This window comes from Mesoplodon mirus (genome assembly GCF_964341445.2).
Source record: "Mesoplodon mirus genome assembly, chromosome: 12".
In the NCBI taxonomy this organism is placed as follows: domain Eukaryota; kingdom Metazoa; phylum Chordata; class Mammalia; order Artiodactyla; family Ziphiidae; genus Mesoplodon; species Mesoplodon mirus.
Window position 1 is genome coordinate 78727286 of NC_138988.1, and position 22490 is coordinate 78749775.

A 22490-nucleotide genomic window follows, 5' to 3' on the forward strand; every position below is an offset into this window, starting at 1 on the left:
TTATAGTTTCCTTAAGTTCTCTGGGCTTCTGGCTTTATCAGTTATGGATCCATTTTCACAAATTTAAAAAATTTCTCACTAGTTCCCTTCTCAGGTTGGGATGTTTTCAGCTGCAAATACAATCCCATCTAGAATTTATTTAAAAGTTAAGAAAAAACTACTTCTATACAAGAAATCTAAAGGTATTGGAGATAAAGGGTTGGTTAACTTAGCAGTTTAATGAATCTAGCAAAGATTCAGGCCATTTTCATCTTTCTTCTCTTCTAATCAGATCTGCTGGTTTTCTTGTCTCAACTAGTTGTAGCAGTTTTGTCCATTACATTCTCACTGAAGAACATCCAGAGTCTGCAGGAGTACATTCCTTCCTTGTGTTTTGTTTATAAGGTCAAATGAAACCTTCCCAGAACCCCTGGTTACATTGTATTGGTCAGTCGATCCATCACATGTGTATTTGAAAACCAGTCTCTGTGTATGTGTCTGTGTGTGTGTGTGTGTGAGAGAGAGAGAATATGAATGGAATTAACTGTCTATTAACTAACTATTTCAACTATCTTTAGACCTTTGCCTCTTTGACCTGCAGCGTTAGGTATCCTGGGACCTACTCAGTCAGTCTGCATTTAAGCAAGATTCCCAAGTCAGCAGGATGACTTGATTGTACATTAGTATTTGAGAAGTCCTGGTCTAGAATAGTTAAGATTTAACCCCCTAGGACTGAGAGAGAAGCCTCATTTGTAAAAGTACAGGGTCTCCATATACCTGAACAAAATCAAGGTTCAGTGATAAAGGAAGAAGGGAGAGGAGTCAGTGTGGGAATGGCTGTTGGTTTGGCAGCCAGCAGTGTCTGCCCATACTCCCTTTCCTTTTTTTTGGTTGTAGTGTGTGTGTGTGTGTGTGTGTGTGTGTGTGTGAGTGAGCTTTTTTCTTATCATTTTTATAGGAGGAAGAAAAGATGAATGGAGGTATGGCTAGTGAAAATGTTAATGCTATGTGTATATGATGTCCTGTAACCTAAAATCTTATACTTAAAAGAGGTGAAATGGATCCTTAAGAGTCTTCATTTCAGGGCGTATTCATTTTCTACTGTTCTGTGAAAAATATTGCCACAAACTTAGTAACTTAAAACAATATACATTTATCATCTCACAGTTTTTGTGATTCACCAGTCTGGGCATGGCTGAGTCCTTCACAAGGCTGCAGTCAGTGTATTGATCAGGGCTGGGTTCTCAACTGGGGAAGGATCTGCTTCCAAGCTCACGTGGTTGTTGGCATCATTCAGTTCCCTGTGGGCTGTTGGACTGAGGGCCTCAGTTTTTTGCTGGCTGTCAGGCAGAGACCTCCTCAGTTGCTTGCATGCGGCCCTCTCCGTAGGCCAGCTCAATAAAGCATCTTGTATCTTCAGAGCCAGCAAGTGACAGAGTTTCCTAGCAAGGTGGATGTTACAGTCTTATGTAATCACATACAGATCCATCCTCTTTGTCATATTCTGTTGGTTAGAAGTCAGTCATAGGTCATGTCCACACTTAAGAAGAGAGAATTACATAAGGACATGAATATCAAGAGATGGGGGGCTTCCATGGTGGCACAGTGGTTGAGAGTCCGCCTGCCGATGCAGGGGACACGGGTTTGTGCCCCGGTCCGGGAAGATCCCACATGCCGCGGAGCGGCTAGGCCCATGAGCCATGGCCACTGGGCATGTGCGTCCGGAGCCTGTGCTCTGCAACGGGAGAGCCACAGCAGTAAGAGGCCCGCGTAATGCAAAAAAAAAAAAAAAAAAAAACAAAGAAGAGATGGGGATCGTGGGAACCACCTTAGAGTTTGTCACAAAGGATCTCTAGCTGACTGGAAAAATAAGTGACGATGTAAAGTGCACGTTGTGTTGAGGTTCCTGCTTAAAACTGGTACTGTGCATTATACTCAGGCAATCAAGAAATCTGCTGACATAGCCAAATATTTAAAACTGAGGTAAGCTTTGATAGTACCTTTGTAATATTATCATTGCTAAACAGTTTCCTTAGTTTTAAGTTTATTAACATGGTTAATAGTATTTCATGAATTAAACTTTAGATGTTTATTTCTTTTTTTTTTAGTTGACTATATTGTGGAGTATGACTATGATGCTATACATGATGATGAGTTAACTATTCGAGTTGGGGAAATCATCAGGAATGTGAGAAAACTACAGGAGGAAGGATGGCTAGAAGGAGAACTAAATGGGAGAAGAGGAATGTTTCCTGATAATTTTGTTAAGGTAAGCATTCTCAGTTAAATTCCTAGCTGTTGCTTCACAGGATTCATTCATTCATTCATTCATTCATTCATTTATCTATCTATCTATCTATTTATTTATTCATGCCTGTGTTGGGTCGTTGGGTCTTCGTTGCTGTGCACGGGCTTTCTCTAGTTGCGGCGAGCGGGGGCTACTCTTCATTGCGGTGTGCGGGCTTCTCATTGTGGTGGCCTCTCTTGTTGCAGAGCACGGGCTCTAGGCGCAGGGGCTTCAGTAGTTGCAGCATGCGGGCTCAGTAGTTGTGGCTTGCAGGCTGTAGAGCACAGGCTCAGTAGTTGTGGTGCACGGGCTTAGTTATTCCACGGCATGTGGAATCTTCCTGGACCAGGGCTTGAACCTGTGTCCCCCCGCATTGGCAGGCAGATTCTTAACCACTGTGCCACCAGGGAAGCCCAATGTTTGAGCTTTGAAGCAGCTTTTTTATGAGCTTTATACTGATTCTGGAGGTGCTACAGGTTATTATATGATCTGTTATTGTTACAGTGTTTTTACTTTAGTGCTTTAAAAAATAAGTGAGTATGTTTACAGAAGATGTCTCAGGTGCTGGTAAGTGAATTGCTGTTCCTTATATTTTTAAATTTAAAGTGGAATTTTGGTCCCTTTTCAAGAGTTCTCGGAGCTTGATAATGTGTTTTAGGCTTTTTGATATAATAAGGAACAAGGAAACAAAAGTTATCACACTTAATCTGATAAGTGAATAAAAATCATTTGGTTGTTTTTTCTTTGTTTTGACTTAAATTTCTAGCAGTTTTTTTACTCGTTTAGAAAAAAATTTAAATCATTGCACCTCTTTTTTCTTAAATATTACGCAGTTTGACAACTTATCTTGCATTCAAAATGTTTGTTTTCATTTTATTTCTAGATTTCATAGGTTAAATGGTTAAGTAGACATTAAATCTTTAAACTTATATAACATCTTTTAAAAGGTACTTTTAAAGAAAACTTAAGTAGTAATATGGGGAATAAGATGATGATGAGATGGCTACCTTGGAATGGTCTCAGTGATTCTTTTTTGTTTGTTTTTTAAATATCACATTCTGATTAGTTTTAAAATCTTATTCCACTATCTCCGTATAAAGGATATTATTTGAATGAAGGAAATGACAATTTGATTTTATGTAAATTCCTTACTTTATGAAAACTGTTAGTTTGCTTAGATAAACCTCAGTGATGTTTTCAAGTATTAGGAGATGTATTGGTGACTCTAGTAGAACAGTTCAGGAAGCTAGCTTTATATCAGAAGAACGTTTGGTGCTTGATTTACTTTCATTAATTGGAAACACGTTAGAGGAGAAACAACTCTTGCTGATATCAGAATACTAAATGGAAGATAACTTATTGGGAATTACAACAAAAACAATACATGAAACATCGAAGTTGTCTATAGTTATTTGTGATACATCTTAGTACCTTTTTTATTACATACTGTCAGACATTAACTGTACACACTGATTAACAGCAATTTGTTCTGAGGTTTGGGTTATTTTTGATAATATTTTGAATCCCATGTAGACTATATTGATTGAGTTAGAGAAATAGTTCAATACAGGTAATGCTAGAAAAGACATGTAAGGATTTAGATTTAGTGTGTACTCACACAACTAACACCTTTCTCTAAATGCCCTAGGACAATTTGTGGGCGCATCAAATTCTTTATTAAAAAAAAAAATCAGTGAAGTAATACAGGTTGAAACAAAATTCAAACAGTATAGAAAGTATCTACTGTGAGAAGTACATTTCTTTCCTATAACTCTTTCCTAACTGCCTTCCACTTTTAGGGATTTGGTAGATATTTTAAAGACTGTTTTCTATAGAAAATGATTTAAACTGAATTATTTGTACCCCCTCTTCCCTTTACATCCTGTTTTTCATACCACAAATTTAAATTCGAGGCATTATTATATACATCATGTTAATGTTTACCTTGGACTTACCTGGAAAGTTAAATTTTAATTTTTGCCCTTAAAGAGTTAATAAATTTCTTTCTGCTAAGATATTTTAAGTTGTAGAAATAATTTAAGCCAGGAAACCTTGAGTGTCAGAAGTTAGACTTCTGGGATATCTCCTGGTTTTGCTTTGTGGATCAGTACTTATTACCTGCTTGTCAGTGTCAGCTGTGACCTCAAGGAGTCTAGCAGCTTTGAGAGAAGGGTCTCCATGTAGGCCTGATGTCTTTTGAGTCATAGATACTCTAGCCCTCATTCCCTGCAATTCTTATCCTAAAACTCTTTCATCCTAGGGCTGAAAGCTCAAATAACATTCTTGAATTACCAAAACTAGTATGAAAAGTATGACCATCATAAACTTTGGGGGCATTTTCAGTCCACTTCAGTATGTGTTGTGTGTCTGAAAGAATATGGTTAAGAGAAGGGTTCTTTATTTAGTGTTTTTCCCACTCTACTTCACTTGGCTCTCATTACCATTCTTGTGACAGAAAAAGGAAAGGAGTAGGATGCCATTGACAATGAATGTGCATAACTCCCCCCTCCTTTCCTATTTTTGCCTTTTCCAAATTGGGGAGGGGCTGCTGAAATAGGGAGGCCCTTTGTTAAAATTAGAGAGACAGCAATTATGTGGAGAATAGCATATTTGAGGGAGAGAATAAGTTGAGAAACTTGCAAAATAGCCCTGGTATATTATATCTGTCATTGTTTTCCTTGCAAATTTTGATATGTTGGCGCTCAGAAGGTACATATTGATTTCATATTATGGAGATTTTCTCCTGTTGGTCATTTCTCTTTAGACTTAAGGGTTTTTTGTGGATATCTATTTAATTTAATTGTAATAAAAATGGAAATCTAGTGACTCAAGGTAGTTCCTCTGGATCATACCTTATATACTATCACTTATATTCTGAAAAACAAAATGAAAATTTTAGGAATGAGGTAAACCACTTTGTTATGTTGGAAACCTAATTTTTCAATTGTGGGTCTAATATTGACTCAGTCAAAGCTAAAACAGTGGGCATGTATCAAATAAATATTTAATCCTGCTTATTTTTCTTTTCTTTAGTAATATCACTCTTCCATATCTTCTGATTTATGCTTCTGTAAAGTGGAAGCACTAGTTTTATATAACACTTCTAGAAATCCTGAATGTTAAATTAAAAATAAGTGTAGTCCCCCTCACCCACCCATGGTTTTGCTTTCCGAAGCCTTACCCACAGTCAACTGTGGCCCGAAAATATTAAAACAGAAAATTCCAGAAATAATTCATAAGTTTTAAATTGCGTGCCCTTCTGCCTAGGATGTGAATCATCCCTTTGTCCAGCATATCCTACCCATCACTTAGTAGTAGCCCTCTTGATTATCAAATCAACTGTCACAGTATTGCAGTGCTTACATTCAGGTAACCCTTATTTTACTTAATAATGGCCCCAAAGCTTAAGAGTAGTGATGCTGACCTTTCAGATATGTGAACGGAAGCCGTAAAGTGCTTCCTTTAAGTGAAAAGATGAAAGCTTAATAAGGAAAGAAAAAAAATATCATGTGCTGAGGTTGCTACAATCTATGGTAAGAGTGAACCTTCTGTCTGTGAAAATGTGAAGAAGAAAAAAGGAATTCATACTAGTTTTGCTGTCTCACCTCAAACTGGAAAAGTTATGGTCACGGTGTGTGATAGATGCTTAGTTAAGATGGAAAAGGCATTATATTTGTAAGATTTTTCGAAAGAGAGACAGAAATGACATTCACATAACTTTTATTAGAGTATATTGTTATAATTGTTCTATTTTATTATCAGTTGTTAATCTCTTACTGTGTCTAATTTATAAATTAAACTTTATCTTAGGTATGTATATATAGGGAAAACCATAGTATATGTAAGACTTAGTACTGTCTGCATTTCCAGGCATCCACTGGGGGTCTTGGGACTCTGTGGATAAGGAGGGACTACTGTGTTCCTCAGATTTTAATTAGCATAAGCAGGACTGTAACTCTGTTTAGGGATTTGGTGATTAAGATATCTGTCTATTCCATTTGAGAAGTAAAAGGAAGCTTTTGCCATCTAATCTGGTTTTTATTATTCTTTGTGACCTTTGCTTCTATGTTGTAGAGGGTAATTGCTTTCTATTTTCTGATCATGGTCATGTACTGGCCATGATCAGATAACCAAATTGTAAAATAGATATATTTCAACATGAAGGAGTGGTTTGTGAATCTTGTTGATTGGTTTTTTTTATCTGTTTTTGGTTAGTGTAATCAGAATTATGTATATTTGATTACCTTAGTGGATGGAGAGTAACTATATCTTCTCCAACCTTTTTAAAGCTACCCCTCATTTGCTTATATTTCTCGTCTTTTCCTTTAATTTGCTACTTCATACTCCTTATCCTACTTTCTTATCCTTATGAAACCAAGCAAATCAATATAGTACATTCTTATCTATATGGAGATTATCCACATTGTATTTTTTTCTTTGCCAATTTTGTATTGACATTACCTGTTGCGTAGGAGGCTTCCCTCATTTGTAGAATGAGATTTAGGTTTTTTGAGTTTGCTTTCTCAATACATGATACTTTCTCAAGTGAAGACACCTCTTTTACTGCATCTCCTGAAGTCATTTTCAAAGTCAGTAAAGGAAGCAAAGTTTATAGGAAAGAGATGCTATAATGTTAATATGTATTTTATTTACTGGCTGATTAGTTAAAAGGAAACAAAGGGCAGAAGAAGGAAGAAACACTGGAAGCCTTAGTAACACCTCATAGATACTCAATATAATTGCTATTTAAGATGATAGCCAAAGAGTAATTTAGAGGTAATATGTGTCCAGGAACGAGGGAAGAGAATAGGTTGATGAGACAGAGAGAGAGAGACAGAGAGACAGAGAGACAGAGAGAGAGTTCGTGTGTGTGTGTGTGTGTGTGTGTGTGTGTGTGTGTGTGTGTGTATCTGGTGGTAGTAGATTGTAGCAGGGAGAGTTTCCAGAGGCGGAGGGGGTGGAGCCTAAAGCAGACTTTACCTTATTTGTAATTCTGCTTAGAGCTGAAAGTCGCTTGATACTTTTGATAACATCTTAGTTGGCACTATGTATTTGGAAGGCTGTAAACCTGAGTTTTCCCTATTCAGTGTAGACTGTATATATTTTAATTTTGTTTTCCTTCCCCTGTTGTGTTTTTTGTCCCCAGAAGATTTATTATACCTAATATTCATGGATTTGGTTATGTCTCAGTGAATATTGAAGGTCCTCAAAATGTTTCTAGATCTTGAGCAATATGTTGTATATTAATATTTTTAGAAGCGGGAGACATTGTCATTGTCTTAGTATATCATACTTGTTTATGTGGTTAATTTTTATTAAAAGATAACAAATACCTAGTTATTTAGCTAGCAAACAGGATAGAACCAAGATTTATACCCAGGTTGTCTTGTCTCTTGAACCTGTCTGCTGTCTCACATTTGGTCAGATTGGAATTCTTTTCCTAGAGGAATAAGATTTGAACATCAAGCCAAGTTCTTGGTCTCCTGTACCAACAATAGCTTTCAGCTTTTTTAGTTTTTATTTAATCTTTTTAAAATGTAGGTAGCCCAGTAGTGGGATTGCTGGGCCATATAGTAGTTCTATTTTTAGTTTTTTAAGGAACCTCCATACTGTTCTCCATGGTGGCTGTATCACTTTACATTCCCACCAACAGTGCAAGAGGGCATATACCCTGAGAAAACCATAATTCAAAAAGAGTCAAGTATCACAGTGTTCATTGCAGCTCTATTTACAATAGCCAGCACATGGAAGCAACCTAAGTGTCCATCGACAGATGAATGGATAAAGAAGATGTGGCACATATATACAATGGAATATTACTCAGCCATAAAAAGAAATGGAATTGAGTCATTTGTAGTGAGGTGGATGGACCTAGAGTCTGTCATCAGAGTGAAGTAAGTCAGAAAGAGGAAAACAAATACTGTATACTAACACATATATATGGAATCTAAAAAAAAAAAGTTTCTGAAGAACCTAGGGGCAGGACAGGAATAAAGATGCAGACATAGAGAATGGACTTGAGGACAAGGGGAGGGGGAAGGGTAAGCTGGGACGAAGTGAGAGAGTGGCATGGACATATATACACTACCAAATACAGAACAGATAGCTAGTGGAAAGCAGCCACATAGCACAGGGAGATCAGCTCCGTGCTTTGTGACCACCTAGAGGGGTGGGATAGGGAGGGTGGGAGACACAAGAGGGAAGGGATTTGGGGATATATATGTACATATAGCTGATTCACTTTGCTGTACGGCAGAAACTAACACAACATTGTAAAGCAATTATACTCCAATAAAGATGTTAAAAATAAATAAATAAATAAAATGTAGGTGGTTCATGAGATGTTCAGGAGAATCCAAAATGAATACTCCTTGGCATGTTGAGGTTGTAAGTACCAGTTTTTACATAGATTTCATATTTTCATTAGATTGAAAAATATTTAGTGCAGTCTGAAAACCGTGAGGTTTTCATATGGTGTATCTTGTATTAATAGCAAATTGAAGTGTTTTTCCTTAAGTACATTACCAATAAAAATGAAGCAGTCACTATAGTGTGAAATGTTTTGTGTGTCTTCTATGATTTGTACTTTAATAATTTTCAGAATTTTTTACCAACTTAACAGTTTTCCCAAAATGGAGAACTTTTTTTTCTGTTTGCAAAATGACATGCCTTGTTAAAAAACACAAACAAAGCAAGCATCAAACACTTCTGAACAGTATAAAGAAGTCAAAGTAATCTGAAATCCTACCAGCTAGAGAGTAACAACTAGTTAACATTGCAGTAGACATAATCACCTGGAGATACAGATTCTTTGTTAACTTTATATGTGAAAAATACCTCCTGGTTAGTGATTTGCTTTATTTTCAATGGTTACTTTTAATGAACAGAAACTTAATTTTAATATCAAATGTGTGAAGTAAGAATCCAGTTTCATTCCCTACTCCCTAAATGTGGAGCATTATAAGCACCATGTATTTTAAGATTCAGTTTTTTCCCCCTCACTTTTTGCCTGTTGTAAATCAAGTTTGTCTGTTTATGGACTCTTTATTTTGTTTCATTATCAGTATGTCTGTTTTTATGCCAGTATACACTAATTTATAGTATCATACAGGTTTTCTTTATATCTTGGTTAAAAAAAAAAGTCCCCTCACTTGCTTTTCACTGAAGTATTTTGGCTGTTCTTGGTCTTTTGTTCTCTACAAATTTAGAACCAGTTTATTTAATTGCTCTCCCAAATCTGTGATATATGTATTTAGTTGCATTGCATCATTGCATCAGTTTTAGGGGAAAATGCTATCTTTATGATAATGAGTTTTCAATCACTGAACATGGCATGACTTCTCTTTCATATGTCTTCTTTTATGTCTTCCAATAAAACTTCATACTTCTTTTCATGAAGATTCACCTATCTTCTGTTAGACCTATGACTTAGGGTTTATCAAACTATAGCCCATGGGCCAAATCTAAACACCACCTGTTTTTATAGTGTCCATGAGCTGAGGATGCTAGCTAAGAATTATACAAATAGTTGGAAAAATTCGAATGAAGAACAGTATTTAATGACATGTGAAAAATTATTTGAAATTGAAATTTTAGTGTTCATAAATAAAATTTTGTTGGAGCATAGCTCTGTTCATTCATTTAAGCATATGACTGCTTTTGCACTACAAATGGCAGAGTTCATTGTTGCAACAGAGATTGTATGGCTTGCAAATTCTAAAATATTTTACTAGCTAGCCCATTATAGGAAAAGTTTGCCCACCCTGACTTAGAATTGCTGTTTGTCTTATTGTTTGCTTATGATTGCAGGGTTTCTTTGTGTGTTGGGATAGAGATGGTGTTTCAGCCTCACTTTGTTTACCTCTATTTCTAGTTCTGATAAGACTTAAACTCCTAATAAGTCATTGTTACCAAAGTGTGTTATATTCTTTAGATATGTATGGGCAGAGAAAAACGTTGAAAACTGTTGATACTTTGTTTTATATAATAATCACTGTACCTGGTTTTGGTATTTTACATTTGAGAATTTAATAAAATACAACTTTATTTGCCTATTTGCTGATTTCCCCTTTTGTAGGAAATTAAGAGAGAGACAGAATCCAAGGATGACAATTTGCCCATCAAACGGGAAAGGCAAGGGAATGTAGCAAGTCTTGTACAACGAATAAGCACCTATGGACTTCCAGCCGGAGGAATTCAACCACATCCACAAACCAAAAACATTAAGAAGAGTATGTAAATAATTTTTTTCCTGTTTATTTCAATCAAAATAGAATGTTGTTTTATAACAGTCCATGAGTTATAGTAAGAAAAATTAGCTCAACCTTTTGTAGCAGATTACAAAAACTTCCTGCTTATTCTCATGTTACTACTTATTGGCCCATGTATTCAGTCTTCATCTGGTAATCCAGCGTGAGCTGCTGACAACCGTCTGTAGGGATTGTAAATTCAGATATAAGGCATTGTTTTCTTATTAGTCTTACTCTATTAAATAGTTAACACTTTGCCTTAAATTTACTTTAATATCATTTATTTAATGGGATGCTAAAATGTCTGCTCATCCTTAAGCAGTATAGATGTAAGCATTTGATAAAACGTTTTCTTTAGTGGCTAGCCATCTGAACATGTACATTCAGTTTTCCAAGGTAGGTTGGCCCAGCAGAGTGCTTTTTAAGTATTCAGTGTAAATATGTTAAGAGAACAGTTTAGCATAGAGAGAGAGCACCATGTTTAAAATCAGGCATGAGCTTGAGTCTGTCTTACAACCTTAGATCACGTAAACTCTTGAGTTTTATTTTACTGCTGGTGAGAAAGTTGTAAGAAAAAAAGACTGGTAATATGGCTGTTCTCAAAAACTTAGTCTTGGAAAGACTTACTCAAAAAAGCATTAAATATATACAAAGAAGTACTACATTTATGGGAGCGGATAGTAACATAGTAAACCTGAAGCCCCTTGAGAGACTGAATACTGACTACTATGTTCAGTTTGATTTAATAAGTTATAAATGAGTATTTAACCACATTTATCTTCGATCAGTGTCTTTGATGTTGTGGTCCCTTGTGCTTGACGCTGGTACTAAAATGCCTTATGTACCAAGTAGTCTATAATATAAAGAAATTTTGTTTACATACATTTCACAAATGTAAGACTATTTATGATTTTTATAGTCTCCTCATATCTCAACCTGTTACTTTCTATGCTACTGTCTATGAATTTGGGGAAACGTCCACTTTCTGGGTTATATCACCCTTTGATTATTTTCATAAAATGGAAACAGATTTTCATAAAAAACAGGTTTCATGACACTGAGACAGACCAATAAAGGGTTATACATGTTCTTTGTTTCCCAGTAAATGCATTGTACAAACAATATTTAGATATTACCCATACTGCTTTCACCCTACTGCCTGAGGGTGGACAGTTTACTAGTTCTAGTTGTCCTCGACTCTTTAACTCTGTTTGGGGATTGAGGGATAGATAACAGAGTATTTCCACATCCTACAGGTGAATCTCTATATAGAATTTCTATGCACAAGGAGAATTTTAGACCCACAAAAGGGTTATTTGTGACCTCTGTTGTAAAACTTATTTACTACTTTCTTTAGGTTTACTGAGCTATAAAGGGACAAATTTCATCTTAAGTAGAGGCTGGACAAACGACATCAAGGTTATTTTGTCTCCTAATGGGAAAGGACTCTAAATTTTACCTTCCTTGAGAACCCTGGTCATAATTCATTTTCCTGTAAGAAGGAGAAACCATTATATAGTTGGTGCCAGGAGGCTTAGGCTTTTTCCTAAGGATCCTCCATAATTTGTTTTTAAGTACATGTGCTGCAAAGACTAAATTGGTCATTTGGTGCTAGCTAGCATTTAAAACAGGATGCAGGTTGTTTTTGCTTTCAGATTACTTTTCCAGGAAAAGCAGCTCATGTTGTTTTTTTTTCTTTTCTTTATCAGATTTTTTTTGTTGTTACTGTTAGTTTGAATCATATCCTTAATTTATGGAATAGATCAGTTATTCAAAAGCCATTCATTGTAATGTTAAATAGTAGTATATACCCTTTTAATTAATACCATTAATATTAAAAAAAACCATTTTAAAGGTTGGTAATGATAAAGCCTGCATTGTGAAGGTTCACTTCAAATCTTTGTGTGCCAAGGCAGGTGAATCTGCATGTGTGTTGAATTTTGTCTAAGCAACTAAAAGGAGAAGTTCAAATAGATAGTATGATATATGGAGACTGGAATTGTTAGCTATTTTTCTCTAGTCTCCAAAGCCAAAAAGTGTTGGCCTTTTTGCAAAGTCTAGTCACAAAACCATTGAAACTTTTGCTATTGCGTGTAAGTTAAGCATGATATCTTCTTTAGTAAGACAGGTGTTTTCTAGAGTGAGCACAGAAAATTTTCCAGGATAAAGTTGATTGCAATAAGTTGCTAAAGTTACAGAAAAGAACCAATTTACACTTCTCATAGCAAAAACATGTACAAATGACATTACTACTGAGACCCTTGTAAAATCGGGCACAAAGATAATGGTGTAGAGTAGTTTACTTGCACTAAAGAAATGACATCTTTCAGCATCACAATTCTATATAACATACAGTGTGGAATATTAGTAGATATTTCACTTTACATTTGGAAAAAAATTGATGCCAGATATGAATCTACTTAAGACATGTGTGAGGGAAGACATCAGTGCTTGTAACTTTGTATTCCTTATTGTGGGAACTCATGCTACAGAAGTGATTTTTCACCTAGTTAATAATTATTTTGAATGTAAAAGATACATTTAGATTGATACTGATAGATCACTAGTAGTTATACAGAAAGAAATGATACATGAAAGATTAGTTGACTAAAATGCTAATCTACACAGTGTTTCATTCTCAGAGAACAATTGGTAGCATGCCTCCCAATTTTGCGTTATTTTTGAAGAAGATAATGAAAGTTCTGAATATCATCAAAATGTGGTCACTGACTATACATCTTTACAGCATACATTAAAAAGGGGGGGGTATATTATTTCAGGCTTTGCTCTTTGACATTAAAATATTCTGACTTATATGGGGAAATGACTCACTCAAATGACTCCTCTCCAGCTGTGGCCTCTCAAATGAACGGGGTAGGGTGTTTTGATTTTGTATTTTATTTTGAAAAACTTTAAATTTTACAGAAAAGTTGAAATAATAATTGTACACTAAACATGGTATATTCTTCACCTAAGCTTGCTGTTAACATTTCGTTATATTGGCTCTATCTCTATATACATGTATAAATACATTTTTAAACTAAATCAGTTGAAAGTATGTTGTAGACATGATACTTCATCCCTAAGCACATGAGTTTTTTTTATTCGTGACTGTGACGATAATGTTTTCTAAGATTTTGATTATCTTAAGTGGTATATCTCAGCAGTATAGCTGGAATCTTGAATAGCTTGAATTTTTCACTTAATGGCCTAAGTAATATGATTTTTTTATTGCTGAGGATAAGAAAGAAATTTTAAAGAAGATTTAGCCATGTAGCAAATGGCTCAGTCTTAATGTTTCTTAACTCTTGATGATTATCTTTGCTTACTGGAGAACAAAATTGATAAAAAAATTTTTTTATATTAGAACATTTTAAATGCTATAATAAAATCTGAAGATATACTTTCCAGAACCAAATGGAACCAAAAATGGATCAGAAATCTTTTTGTTGCTATCTCTGAAATTTTAGCATTCAACCTCCCAGCTTCTGAGTGTGGTATGCTTTTTATTTTAGCATTTGCTGGAAAAATTAAAACAATATTCTTCAATAAGAAATAGTTCCACAATTTAAGGACTCTGTTTGATCTGAGTTTTAAAAAACCCAGAAAACAAAAAAGACAGGGACATATTTTTGTCTTTTATGTACCAGTGTACCAGTACCACTCCAAGTCCTTCACAAACATCTCCCACGCAAAAGGTCATAAAAACTTGTTATACATATCATTTTACCAATGAGAAACAGGAACTCAGCAGTAATGGTCCAAGACTGTAAGAAAGAGGCAAAACTAGAAGACACCCACTTCTGACTCCTAAGCCTTTTATCTTCCCACTGTATCAGGCTGTCTCCTTTACAGATTAGAGTGCTTTAACAAAGCTCATGCACTCTAGTCACGTTGGATCCTTACTCCCTGAAAATACCATGGACTTACTTATCTCCATGGGTCTTCCAAGGGCTGCAATTCTAACTACAATAGAATGCCATATTCCCCAATCTTTACGTAAATGATATGTCCTACCTAAAGAAGAGCTTAAATACACCTTGCTCAATGACTCCAGTATAGAACTGCCCTTTCATTTGAATCTTAACTGCACATTATATATATATATATATATATATATATATATATATAGTATGGTTCTTAATAGTATAAAACACTGTAATAATAATTATAAACATTTATTGAGCACTTCTTATAATATTCACTTAACGTGTTAATACCTCTAAAACCCTATGAGGTATAATCATTACTATCACCCCTGTGTTACAGTAACTTGATGTTTTCCTCTGTTAAACTGTGAGTTTTGAATCATTATCCATACCCAGCTTTATTTGGCAGATTTGACTGTCCACACTAACATTGCTCTATGGTCTTCATACCCACAGGTATTATGGTATTCAACACATAAATGTCAAATAACTTCAGAAAAACCTTTTAGAAATATTTTATATTTTTTGAAAAACAAAACCAAATTGTGTGAAATTACACAGTAAAGTGACCTTCCTTGTTGTTTCTACTAAAACAGAAAATCCTGTATTTTCAAATGTAGGTCATCAAAAATGGCAAATATTTCATGGTTCTAAAAAATAGATCTAACCACTCTCAACCACTGCGCCACCAGGGAAGCCCTGTCCCTGTCTTTGTCGTACTTTGTTTATCCTCTTCCTTGTTAATGGGTTTATTTATAAAATACTGATTAAAAAAAAAAAACTTTAGGGCTTCCCTCGTGGCGCAGTGGTTGAGAGTCCGCCTGCCGATGCAGGGGTCGCGGGTTCATGCCCCGGTCCGGGAAGATCCCACATGCCATGGAGCGGCTGGGCCCGTGAGCCATGGCCGCTGAGGCTGTGCGTCCGGAGCCTGTGCTCTGCAACGGGAGAGGCCACAACAGTGAGAGGCCCGCGTACCGCAAAAAACAAAACAAAAAACTTTATCATTATTTTCTTTGTAGATCCGAAAAGCTTATAGAGGTTACTTAAGAAAATACTCGTTATAGTTATTTTAAAAAATTGAATTTTGCCTATCCTTTTATTGACAGTTCTACTCTTACATGCATTTTCTTTTCTGCTTAGTAAAGGTTCTGATACATTTTAGAAATTCAGTAAATATTTATTGACCAATATGTATGGGTAGACATTGTATGTGCCATTTGAAATGTGAAGAATCCCCAAATTCCTTTAATTGTGCTGCCAATTCATAGATAAGTTTAATATAGGCACTCACCTTAACTTATGAGTGAACCATATAAAAATATGGAATCATATGAAAACTTTTTCTTTTTTAAATAAATACATTTTGTAGCAATAGTAGGGGCTGTTTAGATGTTTTTATCCAATGTGGATTTTCCTTTGAAAAATGAAAAATTCCTTTGCAGATAATTTTGCACACTCTTTTGGAAGAAGACACTCTGGAGAATTATGCTAGTGTGAAAGGAAAAACAACAAAAACAAAGCTTTTGATTAAACTGTAACTAAGTTTTAAGTGGAAAAGAGCATTGATAGGACATGACTCTTGGCACTGCCCCCAAGATCTTTATTCTTTTTATACATCAGAAAGCACAGGTGCCCAAGTTTGTGTATGTCCCAGGTATAAACTGCCACCTAAATGAGAGGTAAACTCTGTTGTCAACTGTTGTGTCCCGTGAGCAGGCGTGGATCACCCTCTGGCTCTCAATTTCCTCCTCTGTAAAATAAGACGTTCGGCTCCTTGTGGGGCCTCACCTGACCTCAGGGGCCTAGAGCGCTGCTGGGCGGGGTCAGGCCGCTGTCCTCTGGTGGGAGGATGCAGCATCCAGCCTGGACAGCTGCCAGGAGCATGTCCTTGCTGCTGCTGTGACTCCCGTGGGTTAACTGGCAGGTGTCCGATTGGCACATAAAGTGTACAGGGAGTGATTTTCCTTTTTCTTGGCTAAATAGGGCAGGCTCTTTGGGAAGTGTGAAGTTCTGGTGTCTTTGCTGGCAAAGGTTCTGATTCTGCAAAGCTCTTTTAATGTCCTCATCCGGTGTCCATTTCTGTAGATACAGCTTTTGCTTCCACTGGTGGGGGGACTTTGGCTCGGCGGCCAAAAGCCGCCTTTTACGAAAGTCTCTTTCGTAAAACATAGCACATAATAATAGCAAGTAAAAGAGCTGCTCAAGTGTGTGTTGCCCACGTACAAATGGTGGGGGACCTGGCTCTCAGAGAAGATTTAATACTGATTCTCTTGTGTGGTTCACTAACAGCTTAAATGAAAGTATTGGGCAGAGGAGGGTACATGTTTAAATTTCAATTTCTTTTTTCAGACATTTACATTTACTATTATTTGAAGTTCTGAATAGCATTTTATAAGACATAGGACACTGGCTTGTGAAATGGAACCAATTACGAATTACTTTTCTTGTTCTGTACTATTAATATGTACTGATTTCACATTTTGGGGAAATTTCTGAAATGCATGGTAAAAGTACTTTCGTCTCTATGCTTCTAAAATTGCTCACATACTTAGTAAATTTGGGTGTGAATGTCTTTTGCAGTATATCAGTAAAATTTCAGTGTTTTCACAGAAAAAAAATATAACTAGGTTGCTCAAAGCTAATTGATATATATGCTTGGGGGCGGGAGGGCTAATTAATATTCTTTCTTCACTTTAAATCATTTAAAAAGTTACTCATACTCATTAAAAAGAATCGTTACATTTTTTAAAGGCCTACATTTCCTAAACATTACTTGTCTGAATAAATAAAGCTTGTTTGAAAAGCTAAAGTAAAATTATTTTTACCTTCACCTGAGTTTGATTTTTATGTCAGAAAATAGAGCTTAAAGAAGATAAAATACATTTTAGATTTGTGCATTTTGTCTTTTTTTTTTTTTTTTTTTGACACAGCTACTCTTAAATTAGTGCATTTAAGGTATCCGTAGCTTTGATCAGGAAGTAGTCTGAAAATCACTGGCTTGGAGGACTTGACTGTGATAAATTTCTTGTGCCAACAGTGTCTTTTATTGTCTCTGTTTCCAGTCTCAAAATTAGCAGTGGATATTTTACTTTTGTATAATCAGTGGGATCAGATACATAAATAGATTTCACTGCTGGGAGCCCACCTTATTTGTAGTTGGTGTGAATTTATTTTAGGATGAAGAGATTGTAGCGTGGGGACAAGGTGGAAAGCCAGCCAGAGTAGATTGTGGTTAGTTGTTGAGAGTGCTTCCACGTACTGTTTTTATTCATACATGCAAATCCTATGACAATAAGCAGAGTATGTAAATAAAGGTGCTACTGTTTATTTTCATAATTTTTCTTAATTTTTTTATGTTACCTCCTTTAGAGACCAAGAAGCGTCAGTGTAAAGTTCTCTTTGAATACATTCCACAAAATGAGGATGAACTGGAGCTGAAAGTGGGAGATACTATTGATATTAGCGAAGAGGTAAGGCAAAAACGTGTTTTAGAGATAAAGCAGCAATTGGAATTGATGCTCTGGGGATTAGAAAAATGTTTTGTAAGAATATTAATTTGTTAAATTTATTTTTCCAGTTTCTTTTTTTTTTTAATTTTAAGATACAGACTTTAAAATGGATCTTTAATGACTTAAAGTAAGGCTGTCTTATCTGTAGAAATAAAGCTTTATTCATCCTTGCTATGCCTGTATTTGTGTACTGAATTTGTATCTGTTGACTTTAAGAATAAAATAAGGTTTTTTTAGCTCAAATTAATATAATCTAAGTAGCTAAGAATTTAAACCTTTTCTTTGATTCTTAATTCACTTTAGGTACAAGCCATAAAAATAGGATTTTTACCTTTTGCATAGCAAAGGTATACGAAAGCAGAATGTTTTAAAAGGCTTTGTCTTGTTTGAATTATCACATTCAAATATTAACCCAAAAGCACTTTCCCTCATCTTAATATCTTAGAATGAGATTTTAAAATATTAAAAAAATAACTTTTCATATCTCTGCTTTTACCATTAAAGAAATATTAAAGTTTTATTTAGCAGCTAAAGATGCCATTTTCAAAGTATATGTTTTGATATCATGTATTGCCACTGAGATTGATTTTGTGTGCCAATATGTAATTTATCACTTGTTATGTTAAACTCCAATGTGTTTAGACAAAAGGCAGTTCTGGTTTATTTCTACCAGGTGGCAATAATAATAGTGTTTAGCGAGCCTATATTATGTCTGAAGCACCATTCTAAGTGTTTCACACTTATTAGTTCCTTTAAGTTTCTAAACAACCTAAGGAGATAGGAATTTTTACCCCTATTTTACAAGCAAGAGATTGAATCACAGAGATAAGTGTTTGGCTTATCTACTGTTGCTACATGACACGCCATTCCAAATTTTGTGGCAAAAAACAACTGTTTCATTAGGTTTGTTGGATGTGTGGGTCCAGAATTCAGATAGGGCACAGAGGGATGGCTTGTCTCTGTTCTGTGATGTCTGGGGGCCTCAACTGGAAAGGTTCAAAGTTGGGTACTGGTAGAATCATAGGAAGGCTCCTTCACTGACATGTCTAGTGTCTAGAAGCCTCAAAGACCAGGACTCCCTATGGAAAGCCATTATGTAGCCTCTCCATTTGGCTTGGCCTTCTCACTGTATTAGGCTCTCAGGTGTCTCAGGATAGTAGGACTTATTACATGGCAGTTCGGGGCTCTAAGTGTAAGTAAGCATTTCAATGAACACAGTGATAGCCTTTTATAATCCAACCTGGGAAGTGATAGTATCACTTTCACCACATTCTGTTGGTTACAAGAAAGTCATAAGCCAGCAAGATTGAAGGGGGTGGGGACAAAGCCTGCCATTTAATCGGTGGGAGGCCTGTCAAGATTACGTGTAGACGAGCATGTGGGTTAGGTGATCTTGTTTCAGGTATTTTTGTGCAAGTTCATATGCTTGGCGGGCAGAGCACCAGAATCTGAACCCACACAATTTGTTTTTGAGTCGGTGCTCTTTACCACTATACTACCCTGCCTTTTAAGAAGTCCTCAATTAATAGGAATTTTATAGACTTATTCACCCTAACTACCCAATTGCTGTCAATTTGGGATTTCAGATGTAGTTAACAGTTTGATGATCTTCTCTGTTGTACCTGTTCCAGTTTGGTCTACGTATTTCCATCACACCTGGTTTGAAGAACTCTCAATCCTTTGGTGCCTCCTTAAGTCTGCTAAAAATTCTGAACTCTTCATATTTACCACCTTGTATTTCTCTCTTAAATAGCATGTATTCTAGGCACCTTGTATTTCAGCTATATATTCCATTAATAAGTCCTTTATTTTTATGGTACCGTATTTTTCACATGCTTTGTGTCTGGTAAACTCTCATTTAGCCTTAACTGTCCAGCTCTTTTGTCATTTCCTTTTAGGGGAGCGTTTTTTGATTCGTATATGCCTTTCCTTTGTGCTCCTACAGCATTTTGTTCACACTTTTGTTATAACACCTCTCACATTGTATTGTAACTATCTGCTTATTGTTTGTTTTCTTCTGTAGATTGTTTTATTCAAGGACAGAGATTTCTCATGTGCAAATTTGAATATTTTCCTATCAGTTAACACCATGACTTGTACATAGTGCCTGTAAGATGAATAACTTATTAAAGTTTCCTTTGTAACTGAAAAAGTTTTTAAAAATATTTTAAACAGAAAACAGAGCCTTTTCTAGCTATGATATTGAATGTACTGCTGTCAAGTGAATTTTGATAGTAAATAGTTTACTCTTTAAAAAAATATTTTTTCTTATTAAGACCTCTTAGCATCCTTAGAAGAAATTATACATTTTTAAACAGTTATTATTAATATTATTAAATAACTTTATAACTTATTATTATTAAATAATAATAAGCCTCATTATTTGTGAATGTAAACATTTTTCTAAGGAGTTTGGTTCCTGAGAATATTTCTGGTTGGGGTTGGGAGGGAGTGTTCAGTTGAGCCTGGCATCTGGACTTTTAAAAATAAGTGATTCTTTTTCATACTTGGGTTAAGACTCACTGTTCAAGCAAAATAGATAAATTACCTAGTAACTTTTTGTGCCATTTAGGAAGTTATATTCTTATATTCATAAAACTTTTTCCAAATCAGAAATTTCCAAATGCTTAAATAATGTATGCCATAAATACAGACAGAGGCTCCATAGTATTTAAAACAGTGACATTCCTGAAGAGAGCTATCTCCTTGTTTCTGTTAATACATTATTCTTGGTTATCTGATACTTTCATGAAAATTACTTGCTTCATAGATTACAGTTGATCATAAATTCTCGTTGTTAAGTGTTGCAAAGTGCTATTGATATATGATTAATCCCATCCACACAGATTTAATCTACTCAAAATATATTTTTTCCCTTTGTGTTTTCTTGTAGATTTAAAGGGATTATTATTATTTTTTTTTTTTTTTTTTGCGGTACGCGGGCCTCTCACTCTTGTGGCCTCTCCCGTTGCGGAGCACAGGCTCCGGACGTGCAGGCTCAGCGGCCATGGCTCACGGGCCCAGCCGCTCTGCGGCATGTGGGATCCTCCCGGACTGGGGCACGAACCCATGTCCCCTGCATTGGCAGGCGGATTCTCAACCACTGCACCACCAGGGAAGCCCTAAAGGGATTATTTTGCATCACTAACTTTGTGCTCATTCACTTCTATAGCTCAGTTTTTCTGTGGGGGAAGTGAAATCTTAAGAGAAGTTTTTATTATCTTTGAGTTGTGAACTCTTTCAGGTAGAAGAAGGCTGGTGGAGTGGAACCCTGAACAACAAGTTGGGACTGTTTCCCTCAAATTTTGTGAAAGAATTAGAGGTAACAGATGATGGTGAAGCTCATGAAGCCCAGGATGATTCAGGTAGACTATTTAAAAAATTTGAATAGATTTAAATAAACTTTATATTTGATCTAGTGTTTATTTTGTATTTTTCAAAACTCTAGTCTTACTTTTGAACTAAGAGCTTTATCTTATCTACCTTAAAAAAGCACTTTATGACAGGGACTTTAAGTGAATATTTGCCTAAATAGCTAGGCAAATAATTTACTATTTTTCCTTCCAATGTCTGCTTTAACCTGAAGTAAACGTATAGTACCCTTATTATGAAATAATACTACTTATGTTATCTGATTTCTTTCCACTTAAGACCTACTTATATACAATTTTGCCCAGAGTTTGCAAATGGCTGAACTACTTCAGAAATAGTAGAAGTTTTAAAAAAATCTTCCTTTGGTTGTTTTCTATATTCACATAATAGATTTTGTTTTCCATGTGCAGCCAGAATGTCATTTAATTATTTTGTGATCTCTGTCATTTAGAGACTCACCTGTAAATTAATCTTAAATTTGTTCACTATTCAAAAGTACGATTGAAAAAGATTTTATCCCAAAGCTAGATTTAATTTTTTTACGTCTGTGAATTGCTGTGGGATTTAGAAGAATTTTTTTTTTATAAGAGAAACTAAATACATAAGTGGTAGTGTAGGGATAAGTAGATCTTTTTCTTTATGGAAAAGTATGTATAATGAGAATGTTCAGGGTTTTGTGCTTGCACTAACTAGTATTATTTGGCAGTTTTATGATGGTTAGATAGATTCAGATATTGAGGTATAGACATACAACCTTAAGGTTGCCAGTATCGCCGTTTTTTTCAAAGACAGTGTAATGTCAAGATATGAAGACTATTGTTTTAGTCCATTAGGGCGGCTATAACAAAACACCACAGACTGGGTAGCATAAACAACAGAAATTTATTTCTCACAGTTCTGGAGGCTGGGAAGTCCAAGATCAAGGCGAGCCAGCATAGTTGAGTTCTAGTGAGGCCCTCTTCCTGATGCATGGTTGGTGACTTCTCACTTTGTTCTCACATGGTGGAAGAGGCAAGGGATCTCTCTGAAGCCTCTTTTGTAAGGCACTAATCCCATCCCTGAGGGTTCTGCCCTCATGACCTAATCACCTCTCAAAAGCCCCACCTCTTAATTTGTGGGGTTAGGATTTCAACATAGGAATTTCGCAGGGACACAAATTTGCAGA

The 22490-nt window shown here is 35.6% G+C and overlaps 1 protein-coding gene across 2 annotated transcripts in view; it reads left to right on the forward strand.

The window, feature by feature from the left end:
- Positions 1 to 22490, forward strand: part of CD2AP (CD2 associated protein) — a 113385-nt gene that overhangs the window by 34413 nt on the left and 56482 nt on the right. For both annotated transcript variants that reach the window (XM_082638835.1, XM_082638836.1), the window contains 4 exons: positions 2088 to 2248; positions 10344 to 10497; positions 17814 to 17914; positions 21198 to 21318. In XM_082638835.1, the coding sequence (XP_082494961.1) occupies positions 2088 to 2248; positions 10344 to 10497; positions 17814 to 17914; positions 21198 to 21318 (537 nt within the window). The remainder of the gene's footprint in view (positions 1 to 2087; positions 2249 to 10343; positions 10498 to 17813; positions 17915 to 21197; positions 21319 to 22490) is intronic.